Here is a 15,380-nt window from a genome sequence, read left to right on the forward strand (position 1 = left end):
TACCTTCATAGAAACACCCACATTAGCGCTTGATCAAATAACTGGGAATTGCGGTCTAGCCAAGTTGACATGGAAAGTCAACGTCTAGGAGCTAAGAAATAGAGTCCACATATATTGCTTTCTCATCAAATCTAATAAGGGATAGAGTTTAGAGAGCCAACATTATAAGTATGTATTATGTTTATAATTTTTAAAAGCCTTTTTTGGGAAGATTTTATTTATTTATTTATTTATTTGAGAGAGAGAAAGAGAGAGAGCACAAGCCGGGGTGGGGGGTAGAGGGAGAAACAGACTCCCCACTGAGCAGGGAACCCGACACGGGGCTGGATCCCAGGACCCTCAGATCATAACCTGAAATGAAGGCGGATGCTTAACTGACTGAATCATCCAGGTGCCCCTTAAAAGTCTTTAATTTTTTTTTTTTTTTAACTACAGAAATTGGTGGCATTTATCAGATCTATCTCAAGAGAAAATAATCTGGGAAAAGTACACTGCGTAGCTGTTTGGTAGTCCCTTGCATTCAATTAGTATTTACTTGTAAGATATCTTTAGCAAATGTGAGACCACAGTTAGTTCATAGCAAGTCCCAGGTAAATTTCAGTCTTTTGCGTTATTAGTTAGAACAAGATCCACGTGCCCAGGGGGGCAGGCAATGTCAGCCCACTGAGTGTGAAAATGGATCTGTCTTCTCAAGCTCTTTCTCTAGAAATATCTGTGCCCTTGGCAGTCTTTGAAAACTGGCCCAAAACGTTACCTCAAGGAGTTTTGTGTATGTCTAAGCCAGAGTTCCCCAACCTTCCTCTGTCTGCCCTGCCCCGGCGAGTGAGTGTTTCCTGGTGTTCCTAAGCCAAAGGAAATGTAGTTTTGTTTACCAAATACTTAAGTCCACCAGTTTTGTTTATTGAATACTTAAGTCCAAGTACCGTAAATAAGAATTAATGTCTTAGCAACACAATAGTCATTTGAAAATATAGTTGACATAAATTGAATAGAAAAAATATTTTTATTTCATTCTTAAATAACTACATCTCCTGCTGCACACAGATGCTCCCATGTTTTCCTATCACAGTAACCAAAAACCCAGCTCTGTAAAGATAGGTCATCAGAAGGGCAACACAATCCATGGTAACACCACGAACCGCCTTGAGTTAGTCATTCACAGTGTCCAACAGGTACTGTCAACCGTGTCTTCCTCAGAACTTTAAAATATCCCACTGCACCCTCATGAGCCTCTTGTGGCACCCCAGAGTGCCTCGGCGCACAGTTTGGGAACTGAAGAGCCTAAGCATTTGTATAAGCACCTGGTTGAATTTCGAATAACATAATTAAAAACCTGCACATTTTCAGGGCACCTGGGTGACACAGTTGGTGAAGCGCCCAACACTTGATTTCGGCTCAGGTCATGATCTCTGGGTCGTGAGATCGAGCCCTGGAGGGGGCTCACGCACTGGGCAAGGACCCTGCTTCAATTCTTTCTCTCTCTCCCTCTCCTTCTGTCTCTCCCCCACTCTAAAAACAAAACCTGCACATTTCCAAGATCAGACCTTCTGGATATTTCCCCATTTTGTTTGAGTAAGGTGCAGATTGTTTCACCAGGAAGCCCACAGCGTGATAGCCCCACGTGGAAGTCGGACTGCGGGAACGAAGCAGACGAGCAAGTCCACGCACGTGAAATCACCACCAGACGATTCGCCCAGCCTCCGCGTGCCTCTTGCCCTGCTGCCGCGGGGAGGCCTCCGTCTTCGCTCTTCCTTTTCTCTAACGTTTTTAGTCCATGCCTCGTAGTCCCAGCGTGAAAGGGATTTAATGTCTTTGTGTCAGGAAAGGCCTATTTATTCTGACAAACTGATCAACCTCCAGGGTGTTCCTCGACCATGAAACTGATTTTATATCTCATCCACTAGCTAATAAGATGTGAAGCGCTTTCCCTGTCACGCCGAGAGATCAGACTTGCTTCCGAGGAAGGTGCTAGGCTGAAGTCACCCGGGGAGCGCCCCTCCGCGACTGAACCGTCCAGGCTGCGTGTTTCCCAGCACAGCGCGTGGCAGCTGAGCCATGGCTCGGGGGCAAACGCAGAGATGAGCGGACACATTAATTTTTTTTTAAAAATTGTTTTTCATCCTAAGAGGAAGCCCTAAGACCCACTTCATTCGCTGTTCACTGGATTAGCTTTTGGCTCAGGGAAAATAAAAAGGGCCAGAAATTAAATCCCGGTGGCGTTGGTGTTGCGTCAAGACAACCTGACGCATGCCCGTCTCCCACCAACCTGAATCTTTAAATAAAGTGTAAATCCCACAAAATGGGGGCCAGTCTCTTTGCTGTGAGAAGAAATAAGACTTCAGCACTCGGAAAATAACGACTACTTAGACGGTAGATGGCCTCCTACCTACAGAGGCCTTTCCCGTATCCAACACCTGCCTGTCTTGTTCAGTCTGTCAGAGAGTGAGACGATTGTCAGACGAGCTGTAGAAACAAGAAACTGGACTTGGGAAAGGAGGGAGGCCCGCTTCTGGGGTGAAGACAGCATGAAGGAAGCCCACTTGGGATGGGCTGTTCTCTCGGAGGCGAGGAAGGTGGGGATGTGTTGGGGGATAGAGCTGGACTTTTCTGGGCCCTGTTTGTCTGGGGTTGTATTTATCAGTTCCAAACAGTCTTATCTGAACAAAACTGCACTAACTTCCTGGCTCGTGCTGGAGAACATTCATTTGAGAACCTCAAGCCTCTGCAACTTTTTTGCGTCTTCCGGATTCTCGCTGCCATTACTCTATCCATTCCCGATGGCTGTGTAAAAAACACCCCAAAACGTAGTCATTTTAAACAACAGCAGTCTTGTTCTTGTTTTGCGTTATTTTCCTTTCTCCCGACAAGGCTGTAATTGTGGCAAGCGCCTGTAAAGCCGGGTTTATCTCTGTTCCACCTGGGGCCGTCTGGGGCAACTCATCCGGGGGCTGGAAGGTCCCCTGGAAATATGGCTCTGAGGCTGGGCTGCCGTGTTGGTGCCGGCTGCCTGCTGGTGGCTCAGCCAGGCCTCGAGGCCCACGGCTCGGGTTCCCTGTACACCAGCCCCTCGGGAGCCACTGGCCAGAACGGAAGCTGCCTGTTTCCTCAGGCCTGGGCCCAGATGGCAGCCTACCGTTCACCGTAGTGAACACGTCCATATTTAAGCAGAAGAGACCTAGAACCCGCCTTTCCTGAGGGGTGTCAGAGGGCAGGGACAGAATGATGACTTCAGTCCCCTGTGTCGGCACAAGGGCACATGCCCTTAGCCACCTCTGGAGCATGGCTGGTGGCGACCGAGTCAGCCTAGAGGGGCCTCCACGTTCCCGACGGTGGGAGAAGAGCTTCCTTTTGCAGCAATCCCTTTTGAGCTTTCTTCCCTGAAGACGGAGGGGGAGAGCAGGGAGTTGCTCCCCAGGTCTCTCCCATTCTGCAGTGTGTGAAGTTTGTCAGGGCATCGTCCCCAGCTGAGCAGACCCACCCCAGGTCACGTAGTGGCTACCCCTCGCCACCATGACTAAGTACCATGGACTGGGGGGCTCCCACAACAATTATCTTCTCACAGTCCCACAAGCTAAAAGCCAAGAAGCAAGGTGTCAGCAGGGCTGGTTTCCCCTGAGGTGTCCCTCCTGACTTGCAGATGGCCACCTTCTCGCTGTGTCCTCACGTGGTCATCTCTCAGTCCATCTCCTCTCCTAAAGACACTGGCCACGTAGGATCAGGGCCGACTCTCATGACTTCATTTTAGCGTACTTACCCCATCCTGAGGTCCCGGGGGTCAAGACTTCACCATATGAATGCGCAGGGGACACAGTTGGTTTCTGCTTCCTGTAATAGGCTTTCCGTGAGAAACTAAGTCTATTAACATGAACTTATAAATCCTCTGTGTGTGTGTAAACAGATCTAGGATGTGAAATCCTTGAATAACATTGTTTTGCTCACATCTTAACACCAGCAGCACCCCACGACTGTCTCTCCTGCCAGACGGGAAACATCATAAAGATAGGAAATATGACTCAGCCATGTTTGGAACCCTGCTGTAGGGCTTGGAACATTATTTAGTAAAGAGCGAACAAAGTCATTGAAATATAACTTCGTTTCTCTTTGCAAAAAGTCCTTTGGCGCAGAAAACAGCACACAAGTCAGAGGAATGTCTGTAGTGAGCTTGGAGAAGGAAAAACATGTGAGGTCCGGGAGCCGCCACAGACCCAGCCCTGACATGTGTGTGTTCTTCCGCAGTTCGTCTTCTGCCGGGACTGTAAGGAGGCGTACCATGAAGGTGAATGCGGCACCCTCTTTGAAGCCTCAGGAGCAGTTACTCAGGTAGGGTGCCCCCTCCTTCCACAAAACAGGGCTCGGGATGTGGGTGCGAGACAAGAGCTGTTTCCTGAAGGTCAAAGGGTTCCAATCTAAAAAAACAAAAAAATCAAAAACCAAACCAAACAAACAAACAGCAACAACAACAACAACAAAATTAGCCTTGTAGCCTACAGCCGCAGGGAATGGGGCTCTGGCTGTCCCACCCCCACAATCCGCCCAGAATGACCTCCTCAGGGTAGGGCAGAAGTTTCTGTGTCTATTTATGAGGCTCCTGTCAATTGGCAAACAAACATTTGTCTAGATGACCCCTGGGCTATGCCCGTGCTCTCCCCAGGGGTATACGGAATACGGAAAAGGAACATAGCAGGAGCAGAGGAGTCTTTGGAGGAGAGAGAAAACAATGTAACAATTTCTGAGTCAGGTCAATCAATTTTAATCCCACATTTATAGTTTTTTTCAAAAGTGCCTTGTGTAAAATCATTGGTGAAACTTCCTCCATGAATGATGTGCATAGACATATTACGTGATACGAGGATATTACTGTTCTTTAGCAATATCATCAAGTATGCTAAATTGTATTTTGGTCTTGATTAGGTAAAGAGCTGTTTACTGAACCTTACTCTCCAATGTACTACATCAGGCTTAGGGAAATGCAAATACACTTTCTTCTATTTATTAATTATGATCCACCAAGCCTTAGAGGAAAGGAGTAAAAATTTCAGCACAGTTGATGAATTTGCTCATTATTTTTCCACTGATAGAGATGTAAACGAGGTTTTAAATATCCAGTCTGCCCAGATAAATCTTTTAGTTAACTTTATTGACAGGAGCCTCATAAATAGACACAGAAACTTCAGAACATTTTAATTTTACAGGAGAGAATTTAATATACCTGAATGTTCTAAAAGCAGAGCATAAAGAAGTATATCTTTTTAAGATACTCGTGGACTTATTTACTAATATTAACATAACCAAATAAACATAACTAGTGAATTCAGGTCTTTTCATCAGCTTCTAAGATGTTGGCCAGGAGCATATTGAGAGACAGATCTGAATTGCCATTTCTGCAACAGAGGCAGCAAATGCTCTTTCTGGTGATTTTATTTTATCCTGGTGGCATTCATAATACAAGCTCACTGCATGCTGATGTCAGGAATAACATTAACCCCGAGATGCCCCTGCCTCAGGACCACTGTAGCCCAGAAGAGCTAGGCTAGACCAAGGCACTGAGAAATGAAGCTGGTACATCCGTACATTCTTAGGACCACAAACATGGGCAAAGGCTTCCAAGAAGTGATACCTTAATGTCTATTTGAAAACAGCAGCCATAAGGTGAAGGAGAAAATTCCTTAACCTTGAAGTTGTCCAAGAGCCTAACCTACCTGATAATCCCCTTCCTTATTCATTCAAAAAGAACTAACCAACCTCGGTGTTAAAGACTGAGGTAACTCCCCAGAATTTTTGGAAGCTATTAAAACCTTATTGTTCAACTCAGGAAAGTAGGAGAAAGAAAATTAGAGCTGGCCTTAAGCAGAGGTGACTAGGATCCAGGGGCTTGTTTCTGCAAAGACCACCAATTTGGCAAACAAACATTTGTCTACATAAATATATATAAATCAAACATTTGTATCCACCAGACTTTCTTTTTTTTAATATTTTATTTATTTATTTGACAGAGAGAGAGAGATATCCCAAGTAGGCAGAGAGGCAGGCAGAAGGGGGGCGGCGAGGGGGGGGGGAACAGGCTTCCTGGGGAGCAGGGATCCTGATGCAGGGCTTGGTCCCAGGACCCTAAGATCATGACCTGAGCCAAAGGCAGAGGCTTAACCCACTGAGCCACCCAGGTGCCCACCAGACTTTCTTCTGGAAAACTGCAGATAAGGATTTTTTTTTTAAGATTTATTTATTTATTTTAGAGAGAGAGTGAGCAAGGGGATGGGGTAGAGAGAGGCAGAGAGAGAGAATCTCAAACAGATGCCCTGCTGAGTGCAGAGCCTGACACCAGGTTCAATCCCACAACCATGAGATCATGACCTGAACCAAGTGTCAGATATTTAACCCACTGTGCCACCCTGGTGCCCCTGCAGATATGTTTTTCCTCAGAGACACATGAAAGTGTCATAGGGGAGACTTAGAGAAAAAATATAGAACAAGAGTAATATGCTAAAATAAAGTTTAAGAAATCTATAGCTTTGTATAACCCTTCCTCAAAAAAGTCACAGAAGGTTGATTAGAGTCTGTCAAAAGGACAGTGGGTTAAGGATGATTTAAAAAAAAAAAAAATCCAGCAGAAAATACTGCATGGACAAGGATGCCGAGGCAAATATCTTGTCTGGTGCACAGATATTTAACAGATGTCTTTTGAGTGATCATTGCATCTATAAAGAAAAAGACATAATTTTATTCATGCATCAAATATGTGTTAAACACCTATAATCCATCAGGCTTTGTTCTAGGCTCCGGGGATGAAGTAGTTGCTCTCACAGACTTTATATGACTTTATTAGATGCCACAAGGCCCATACAATCAGTATACTAGGAATTCAGAAAAAGAATAGTTAATTCAGGACCGAGTTGCCTCCGGGAGGAATTCAGAAAGAGGCAGCCCCGTCATAAGTCCTCCTGCCTCGCTCGAGCTGCTGGACCAACCTCATACTCCTCTTACTTGAAACAAAACGAACTGACCAACTGAAGTGGAGGAGCCTGTGCACCGTGGCCTGAGAACAGAAGGCAACTTCTTGGGGGTGTTGCTGCGCTTTTCCCCACATGTCTCTGGTTTATTAGGCTCCTACCGGAAACAGAATCCAACTCCAATGCACACACGAAGAGATTTTAACTAAAAGGTCATGGATGACCTACAGTGGTGAGGAAGAGTCACAAGAACCCAACACAGTGTGGAGGGCCTCTGAGGGCAGCATCAGCAGCCATGACATCCCGAGGCCTGAAGAGACAAAAGGAAATGGTGTCACGCAGAGAATAACCCTGGGGGCTGGAACCGTGGAGGTGGGGCCTCTTGACATGAGGTGTAACCTCAGAGGGTCCAGCATCACCAGAAGTGGGCCCCAAGCAGGAAGGCAATGAAGACGGACATCTCCACTTCTCTCTCCCGCCCTCGGATCTCTTGCTTATGTCTCCACATCCAACCAAAAGCCAACCTGAAAGCGTCCTAGCGACACAGCCTTTGAGAGTCAGCCTGCCACGGGCAGGCCAGAGGGGGAAAGAATGCAGAATAACCAGTGTATTCTTGATGATCCGATTTACCAAGTCCCCCAAGCCTCCTGATATCAATGGTAGCTACTCTTGGACATGGAAAGGGATGAACCACATGAACTACTTCATCAAACTAAAAGACCCCATTCCATTCAGTAACAGAAAGGACTCTTATTTTAATAGGACAGGTTTGTTTTCTGTTCCTTGTATTTCTTTCAAATGGCAGTGATCTCCAGGCAGAGGACTTCTGCAATTCCACTGACATGAAATCTTTGACAGGAGGACACTACGCATCCAACAATACAAAGCTAATTGCAACCTCACCCCTTGGAACTGAAGGCTTTGGATGCAGCCTCATGTCTGAATTTTGCTCATGCTAACAAAATACCCTCATGAACCCTCTTGCCATTTCCTTTCAATTCAACTCAGCTGTAAGGATTTCCCCTTCAGTATTTGTGGCTACTCTCCATTGTTCACCCTTAAAAGCTGAGTAGTTTCTGGTCTTTGATATTACATTATGCAGCCAAGCTAGTCCATGTCTCCTGGGGCCCAATCAGCTTATTTCCAACAGTTAGGCTGCTTGACCCTAAACTTAATGCATTTTTTGATTAATGCAATATTTTTTTTAAAAAAAAAGCAAACTCAAAAATTGGGTTTAAATTGGTTTTAAAATATTGAACAAGCGTTAGGTTGAGACTGCTGGGAGTTTGGGAAATCATGACAGAAGATCAATCCATCCCAGGCTAATGAGAGTCCAGTCCCACTTGTTTCCCTTGTTCTTGCCTGCTTGCTCTCCTCCCCGTGTTCTCCCCATGTTCCCTCTGGAGACTTTCTAATAAGTAAACACTTGCTCTTGCAAACCACATAAATTGATTCATTTTCCCAGTGGTTTCAAGGAGTAGATGTTACTCTCCCTATCCAACTGGAAGGCAAACTGAGACTTCGGGATTTTTAATGGCATTGTCCAAAGCCACAAAGGAAATCATTTCCAGTGGCAGTACCCGATTAAAGTAGTTTGGGGACAGTGGCTGCTCTCTCTGAGTAATAGATCTGCAGTGTCTAAAGGAAGTGTGTGCGTCCCTGCCTGCCAAGCTCCTACACAACCTTCAAGACTCAGATCATATGTCATTTCCTGCATGAAGCCATCTGCCTGCTCCACTACCTCCTTGAAGCTCTCAGACACTTGTATATACTTCTGTTCTACATCCATCGCACTGAAATATGGTTTCCCTGTCTCTTCACTTTTGTCTTTATAACCCCCAGTGCCTAGGATGCCTAGGGCATAGTAGGTACTCGTTAAGTGCTTTCTCAAAGAAGACAGCTCTTTCCTTCATCCCCAAATCTCCCTTCTCACTATGAAGCCAGGAAAGCACTCTCCAAGAATGGAGAGGAGTCATCCAAGATGGTGACATAGGAGGCTCCTGAGCTTCCTGCCCTCACAGATGCACCAAGCCTACAGCTACACATGCGGCAGTGCCCTCCGAAAGAGATCCAGAAACTAGCTGAGTGATTCCTACAACTGGATGAATGAGAAAATACCCACATCAAAATGGGTAGGAAAGGTTGAGACACACTCTTACCATAAACCCCACTCCTGGCATGGTGCCATACAGTCAGGACAGAACCCCCAATGCCCAGCTTCTCCCAGAAGGGTGAAGGGTTTGGACCCTACATCTAGCACCCCAACTGTTAAAACTGGGTGTCAAATACCTAGTCCTGAAAACCAACAAAACTTGTGACTGTGAGACCCCCCACAGGACTCTAGCAAACAGAGAAGCAATTCCTATGGGGCACACCACAGTCACCACATCTGTCCTCATAGGTCTCAGCACAGAGGGAGCAGGCAAAGCCTCCCATCTTCCAGTCTGTCCATGAAGGAGATTTATCTGCATGCTTTCAAAGCTGATGCTTCCAGGCCAGGCTTCTAATGTAGCAGGCACTAAGCACTGGCTGTGATTGTCCTCAAAGACCAAGGAAACAGGAGGGTGCCTCTCTCACCTTCTCCCTCTAATCCACCAAAAGCTTCCAGTGTCCTCTTGGAAGGATCTTGTGCACAAATCTGCACCCCAACTTCTGTAGCACTTACCCAAGGGATGGTTTTCTGATCCCTAGCTCTGACAGCCAGGGAGACTGCCATCCATGAGTCCCACAGAACTGTAGCAAACAAAGAATCAATTCCCTTTTTTTAATGTATTATTTGTTTAAGGGGTATAAGCCAGCCACGTGCAGAATAATGAAACTGGACCATTTCCTTGCACCACACACAAAAATAGACTCAAAATGGATGAAAGACCTCAATGTGAGACAGGAATACATCAAAATCCTTGAGGAGAACACAGGCAGCAACCTCTTTGATCTCAGCTGGAGCAACTTCTTGCTAGACATGTCTCCAAAGTTAAGGGAAACAAAAGCAAAAATGAACTGTTGGGACTTCATCAAGATAAAAAACTTTTGCATAGCAAAGGAAATAGTCAGCAAAACCAGAAGACAATGGACAGAAGGGGAGAAGATATTTGCAAATGACATATCAGATAAAGGGCTAGTATCCAAAATCTACAAAGAAGTTATCAAACTCAACATCCAAAGAACAAATAATCCAATCAAAAAATGGGCAGAAAACATGAACAGACATTTCTGCAAGGAAGACATCCAGATGGCCAATGGACACATGAAAAAATGCTCAACATCACTTGGCATCAGGGAAATACATATCAAAAACCAGAATGTGATACCACCTCACACCAGTCAGAATGTCTAAGATCAACAAGAGTGGAAATGACAGATGTTGGCAAGATGCAGAAAAAGGGGAACCCTACTACACTGTTGGTGGGAATACAAGCTGATGCAGCCACTCTGGAAAACAGTATGGAGGTTCCTCAAAAAGTTGAAAATAGGGCTACCCTATGACCCAGCAATTGCACTACTGGGAATTTACCCCAAAGATTTAAATGTGGTGATCAGAAGGGGCATGTGTACCGCATATAGCAGCAATGTCCACAATAGCCAAACTATGGAAAGAGCCTAAATGTCCATACAGATGAATGGATAAAGAAGATATGATGTGTGTGTGTGTGTGTGTGTGTGTGTGTGTATACGCACACATGATGAAATATTATACAGCCATCAAAAATGAAATATTGGCTTTTGCAACTATGTGGATAGAACTAGAGGGTATTATGCTAAGCAAAAGTAGTCAATCAGAGAAAGACAATTATTATGTGATATGATATATCATATGATCTCATATCATATGATCCCACTGATATGAGGAATTTGAGAAACAAGGCAGAAGATCATGGGGGAAGGGAAGGAAAAAATGAAACGAGATGAAACCAGAGACAAACCATAAGAGATTCTTAATCTCGGGAAACAAACTGAGGATTGATGATATACAAAGAAGCAGTTCTTAACTAGCTCTCTCCCCAGGGCTCAGCACAGAGGAAGCAGGAAAAAATACTGTCTCCCATTTTTCTTAAAAGCGGCTTATCAAAATACTTTAAAAGCTGCCATCTGAGCAAGGCTTCAAATTTGACAGCATAGGGCTAACTGCAATCTTCCCCAGAGACAATTGAAGCCAGCAGATACTTTTCCCACCTCCCTTTTGCCTATTAATAAATGAAGGAAGTGGCTAGTATCTTCTTGGAAGGAGCTTGTACACAATCTGGCACCCCAGTTTTCACAGCTTCTACCTAAAGTCCAGGCACCTGGATTGATCGCCTGGCTTTAACAGCCAAGGGGATTTGCGATCACCATTCCCACCAGACTGTGGCAAACAAAGAAACAGTTCATAACAGATGCAAGAGCACCACCACCACTCTGGTTCTATATTGGGCTCAGCACAGAGGTAACAAGCAGAAACATCCATGTCCCAGTTTCTCCCTGGAAGGGGCTTAACTGCATATTCTCCCACTGCTGCCTAAAGGTTCCACTTCTAATTAGCCTGCATCTAGGTGCTGAGTGCAGTCCTCCCCTTGGTATCCTGACAGGTCTTGAAACACCCTCAACTATGAGAGAAGCCATGAAGAACAAAGAAGGAGACTTAAACAAACACAAAGTTTTGAGAGACAGCTAGGAACTAGGGCCAGGTTAATTAACAAGACTCGTCTCCTACACAAGACCACTCTATTAAGAATGAGAGAGGTGGCTGTTTTATCTAATGCACAAAAACTAACACAGAGAGTCGAGGAAAATAAAGAAATGGAGGAATATATACCAAACAAAAGAACAGGATAAATTTCCAGAAACAAATCTTAGTGAAACAGAGATAAGTGATTTAGCCAATAGAGAGTTCAAAATAACAGTCATCAAGATGCTCCAATGTCAGGAAAGCAAAGCATGAATAAACTGTGAATTCCAACAGAGAGATAGAAAACAAAGAACACCAGACAGAAGTCACAAAGCTGAAAAATACAATAACTGATCTGAGAAATACACTAGAGGGGTTCAACATCAGGTTAGATGAAGTAGAAGAAAGGATCATTTAGCTCAAAGACAGTCAAGTGGAACTCATCCAACCAGAGCAGCAAAAAGGAAAAAGAATTTCAGGGGCACCTGGGTGGTTCAGCCAGTTAAGCATCTGCCTTTGGCTCAGGGCATGATCTCGGGGTCCCAGAATCAAACTCCACATGAGACTCCCTGCTCAGTGGGAAGCCTGCTTCTCTCTCTCCCTCTGCCTTTCCCCCTTCTTGTGAGCATATATAAAATCTTAAAAAAAAAAAAGAAAAGAAAAGAAAAGAAAGAAAGAAAAAGAAAAAGAATTTTAAAAATGAAGATAGCCTGAAGAACTTATGGGACATCATCAAGGAGACCAGTATCTAGATTTTAGGGGTCCTACTGGGAGAAGAGAGAAAGTCTGAAAGCTTATTCAAAGAAATAATGGCTGAAAACTTCCCTAACCTAGTGAAAGAAGCAGATAAACACATCCAGGAAGTTCAAAATGTACTGAATAAGATCTAAAGAGATCCTTATCAAGACACATTGTATATTGTCAAAAGTTAAAGACAAGAAGAGAATCCTAAAAGCAGCAAGAAAAAGGCAACTTTTTATGTACAAGGGAATTCCCAGAGGACTGTCAGCATATTTTTCAGCAGAAACTTTGCCAGCCAGAAGGGAGTAAGGTGATATATTCAGGGTACTGAGAGAAAAAAAAAAAAACTGCCAACCAAGAATTCTCTACACAGCAAAGTTGTCCTTTAGGACTGAAAGAGAGAGTTTTCCAGAAAAACAAAAGCTGATGAAGTCCATGACCACTAGACTGGCCTTAGAAAAAAATGTTAAAGGGAGTTCTTCAAACTGAAATGAAATGCCTACCTCAAGAAACAACAATAAAAATCTCGAATAAACAATCTAACTTGACACATCAAGGAGCAACAAAATTAAGAACAAACCAAGCCCAACGTGAGTAGTTAGGGTCATGACTGCTCAATGGGAATCCTGCTTCTCCCTCTCCCCCAGCCACTCACCCTGCTTATGCTCTCCTGCTCTTTCTCTGTCAAATAAATCTTTAAATAAATAAATGACATAGAGACCAAAAAGATTACAGAAAACAACAGTAAAATCAAAGCTGGGTTTTTTAAAGATAAACAAAATTAGCAAACCTTTACTAGACTTGCCAAGAAAGAAAGGTCTGAAATAAATAAAATCGTAAATGAAAGGAGGCCATACAGCTGATACCACAGGAATACAAAAGATCATGAAACTATGAACAATTATTCACCTGGATTTGGACAACCTAGAAGAAAAGAAGAAAAAACATACAATTCAATCATACAATTCAATTATACAAGATTGAATCATGAAGAAATAAAAAATCTGAATGGACCAATTACCAGTAAGAAGACTGAATCAGTAACAAAAACCTCCCAAGCCCCTGGGTGGTCAATCAGTTAAGCTTCTGCCTTGGGCTCAGGTCAAAATCTTGTGGTCCGGGGATGGAGGCCCTAATTAGGCTCCTTGCTCAGCAGGGAGTCTGCTTCTTCCTCTTCCTCTGCCTCTGTCCCCAACCCCACTCATTCCTTCTCTGTCAAATAAATAGTTAAAATCTTAAAAAATAAACAAACAAAAAATACCTCCCAACAAACAAAAGTCCGGGATCAGGATGGCTTCACTGGTGACTTCAAGCAAATGTGTAAAGAACTGCCACTAGTTCTTTTCAAAGACTTCCAAAAAATAGAAAGGGAATACTTCCAAACTCATTTTACGAGGTCAACTTTACCCTAATGCCAAATCCAGACGAGAGAATTACCAAAACGGAAATTACAGGTCAATATCCGTGATGAGCATAGATCCATAAATCCTCAACCAAATATTAGCAAATCCAATTCCATAATACAGCAAGAGGATCACATGCCATGATCAAGTGGGATTTATTCCAGAAATGTAAGTATGGTTCAACATCCACCAGTCAACATAATACGTTAACAAAATGAAGGATAAAAATCATATGAGCTTCTCAATAGATGGAGAAAAAGCGCTTGACAAAATTTAACATCCATTCCTGATAACAACACTCAACAAACTGTGTATCGAGAACATAGCTCAGCATAACAAAGGCCATCTAGGACAAGCTCACCGGTAACATCATACTCAATGGTGAAAAGTGGAAAAGTTTTTCCTCTAAGATCAGGAACAAGACAAGGATGTCCATCATTTTTATTCAACATAGTACTGGAAGTCCCATCAAGAGCAATTAACCAAGAAAAATAAATAAAAGGTATCCAAATAAGAAAGGAAAAAGTAGGATCTGTATTTACAGATGGCATGATTTTATATACAGAAAACCCAAAAGATTCACCAAAAACCTGTTAGAACTAATAAACGACTTCAGTAAAGTTGCAGGGTGTCAGTATGCAAAAATCAGACATACAAATGGCCAACAGGTACATGAAAAGCTGTTCAACATCATTAAACATCAGGGAAATTCAAATCAAAACCACATTAAACATCAGGGAAATTCAAATCAAAAAGACAAGATATAACAAATGCTAGCAAAGGTGTGGAGAAAAGGAACTATGAAAAACAGAATGGAGGGCCCCCAAACAATTCAAATTAGAACTTCTGTATGATCCAGCATTTCCACTTCTGAGTCTATATTCAAAGGAAGGAAAATCATCTCAAGAAGATATTTGCATTCCCATGTTCATAGCAGCGTTATTCACAGTAGCCAAGGCACAGACACAACCTAAGTATCTGTCAACAGATGAAAGCTTAAAGAAGGAAAAAATATATATGTATATATATGCAATGAGATATTATTCAGTCTTTTTTAAAAAAAGGAAATTAAGTCATTTGCAACAACATGAATGAAACTGGAGGGCATTATAAGCCAGACAGAGAAAGACAAATCCTGCATGGTATCACATAGATGTGGAATAAAAAAAGAAAAACAAAACTCAGACTCATAGAAACAGGGAGTAGAAAAGTAGAAAAGGGTTAGAGGATGGGAAAAATAGGGAGAGGTTGGTAAAAGGGTACAAACTTTCAGCTATAAGATATAAACTCCAATGATCACATATATAACCTGGTGACTATAAGTGGTGACTCTGTATTGTAAATTGAGTAGAACTGAAGGGTTCTCTCTCTCTATCTCAGGGTAATATATGAGGTTCATAATCTAGTGACATAGAAAAACAAATAAGCAAATACTTAAAAACTATTTGCTGAGAGGCACAATCAGGGAAGTTGAGGATGCTGTGACACCTAGTTTTCTAAGACGTTCAAGGAATTGGTCACAAGAAATGAAGTCTGAGGCTGAGAACATGAGCTATCCAGACAAAGACAGGACTTAAGGATGCTCTAGGCAGAGACGAAGTACGCAGAGTTCTAGAGATGGAGAATGGCGTGTTCAGAGAAGCG

General features: G+C 43.3%; 1 protein-coding gene across 2 annotated transcripts in view; it reads left to right on the forward strand.

The window, feature by feature from the left end:
- PRKN (parkin RBR E3 ubiquitin protein ligase) overlaps positions 1-15,380 on the forward strand; it is a 1,310,068-nt gene that overhangs the window by 1,267,575 nt on the left and 27,113 nt on the right. For both annotated transcript variants that reach the window (XM_044242625.1, XM_044242633.1), the window contains exon 10: positions 4,237-4,320. In XM_044242625.1, coding sequence (XP_044098560.1) covers positions 4,237-4,320 — 84 coding nt within the window. The remainder of the gene's footprint in view (positions 1-4,236; positions 4,321-15,380) is intronic.

The sequence above is a fragment of the Neovison vison genome, chromosome 1, assembly GCF_020171115.1.
Source record: "Neovison vison isolate M4711 chromosome 1, ASM_NN_V1, whole genome shotgun sequence".
Classification (NCBI taxonomy): domain Eukaryota; kingdom Metazoa; phylum Chordata; class Mammalia; order Carnivora; family Mustelidae; genus Neogale; species Neogale vison.